Source organism: Apis dorsata, unplaced genomic scaffold, assembly GCF_000469605.1.
Source record: "Apis dorsata unplaced genomic scaffold, Apis dorsata 1.3 scaffold_221, whole genome shotgun sequence".
In the NCBI taxonomy this organism is placed as follows: Eukaryota; Metazoa; Arthropoda; class Insecta; order Hymenoptera; family Apidae; genus Apis; species Apis dorsata.
This window is the reverse complement of record NW_006263503.1, coordinates 223,278-224,170: the sequence shown is the minus strand read 5'-3', so window position 1 is coordinate 224,170 and position 893 is coordinate 223,278. Positions and strand designations below refer to the sequence as shown.

Below are 893 nucleotides of genomic sequence, written 5' to 3'. Positions count from 1 at the left end.
TGCTAACTAGATCGGTCGATTTGAATCCGAACGAAAAAAGTCGGGGAGGAAATCGGGAGGAGGAAAGAGAGGAAGGAAAAGAGGGGAGGGTGTTGCGAAACTGGGGACAATCGTGGTAACTGTTCGATACTTTTGTTCTTTCAAAGAGCCATTTTACGATTCCGTTTCCTTTGGGCTGACAGAGTTGATCCAAGCTGAAAAAGTTAGGAAATCTAGTTAAAAGTAAAGTTGCTTCGAGTAATTATAGAAATGCTTATTCGTAACTAAACAATTATTAAATTTTGCCCATCATTTTGAGAATAATCATATCCGTTCGACGCGCTTTTCGAATTTTTTAAAGCAAAAAATTGTTCGAGCATTTTAATAGTTGATGTTAATTCGAAAATTAGATAATCCAGATGGATCGTTTTTAATGGAAAATTTTCTTTTTCTGTGTTGCAGATTGAAAAGCGCCGGTGGCAGAGGTAAGTCTCCAAATACGTACGATTCTAATTTCAATACGAATAAGAAAATATGTAATTCCCGATTTTTGATCGGGGCGATAACGCGCATGACAATCGCGTTTTCCATGTGTAGAAAATTAATACAATAGACAGTACAAAATACCCCTGTAATGTAATTATAGCTTATTATCGATCCGACGGACCATATTCACGAACGAGTCGCAATTATTCCTAATCCCTAAGCAGGGGATATCAATTCAAAGTTCCACCCGTCCTTTTCTCCTCCCCCCTCCCTTGTCGTTAAAATATGATATCCTCCTTCTAATAATTCCTTTTCGTGCCTCCTTTGTGGAACGCTCTTTGAAACCTTATCTGTATTCCGAAAACCTTGCCACGTGTAGCGCGATCGACAAAAGGGATCGGAGAGAAAAGGAATGAAGCTATTATAAA

General features: G+C 38.5%; 1 protein-coding gene across 2 annotated transcripts in view; it reads left to right on the top strand.

The window, feature by feature from the left end:
- LOC102675689 (TSC22 domain family protein 1-like) overlaps positions 1–893 on the top strand; it is a 65,593-nt gene that overhangs the window by 59,336 nt on the left and 5,364 nt on the right. For both annotated transcript variants that reach the window (XM_031510331.1, XM_006615350.2), the window contains exon 4: positions 442–464. In XM_031510331.1, coding sequence (XP_031366191.1) covers positions 442–464 — 23 coding nt within the window. The remainder of the gene's footprint in view (positions 1–441; positions 465–893) is intronic.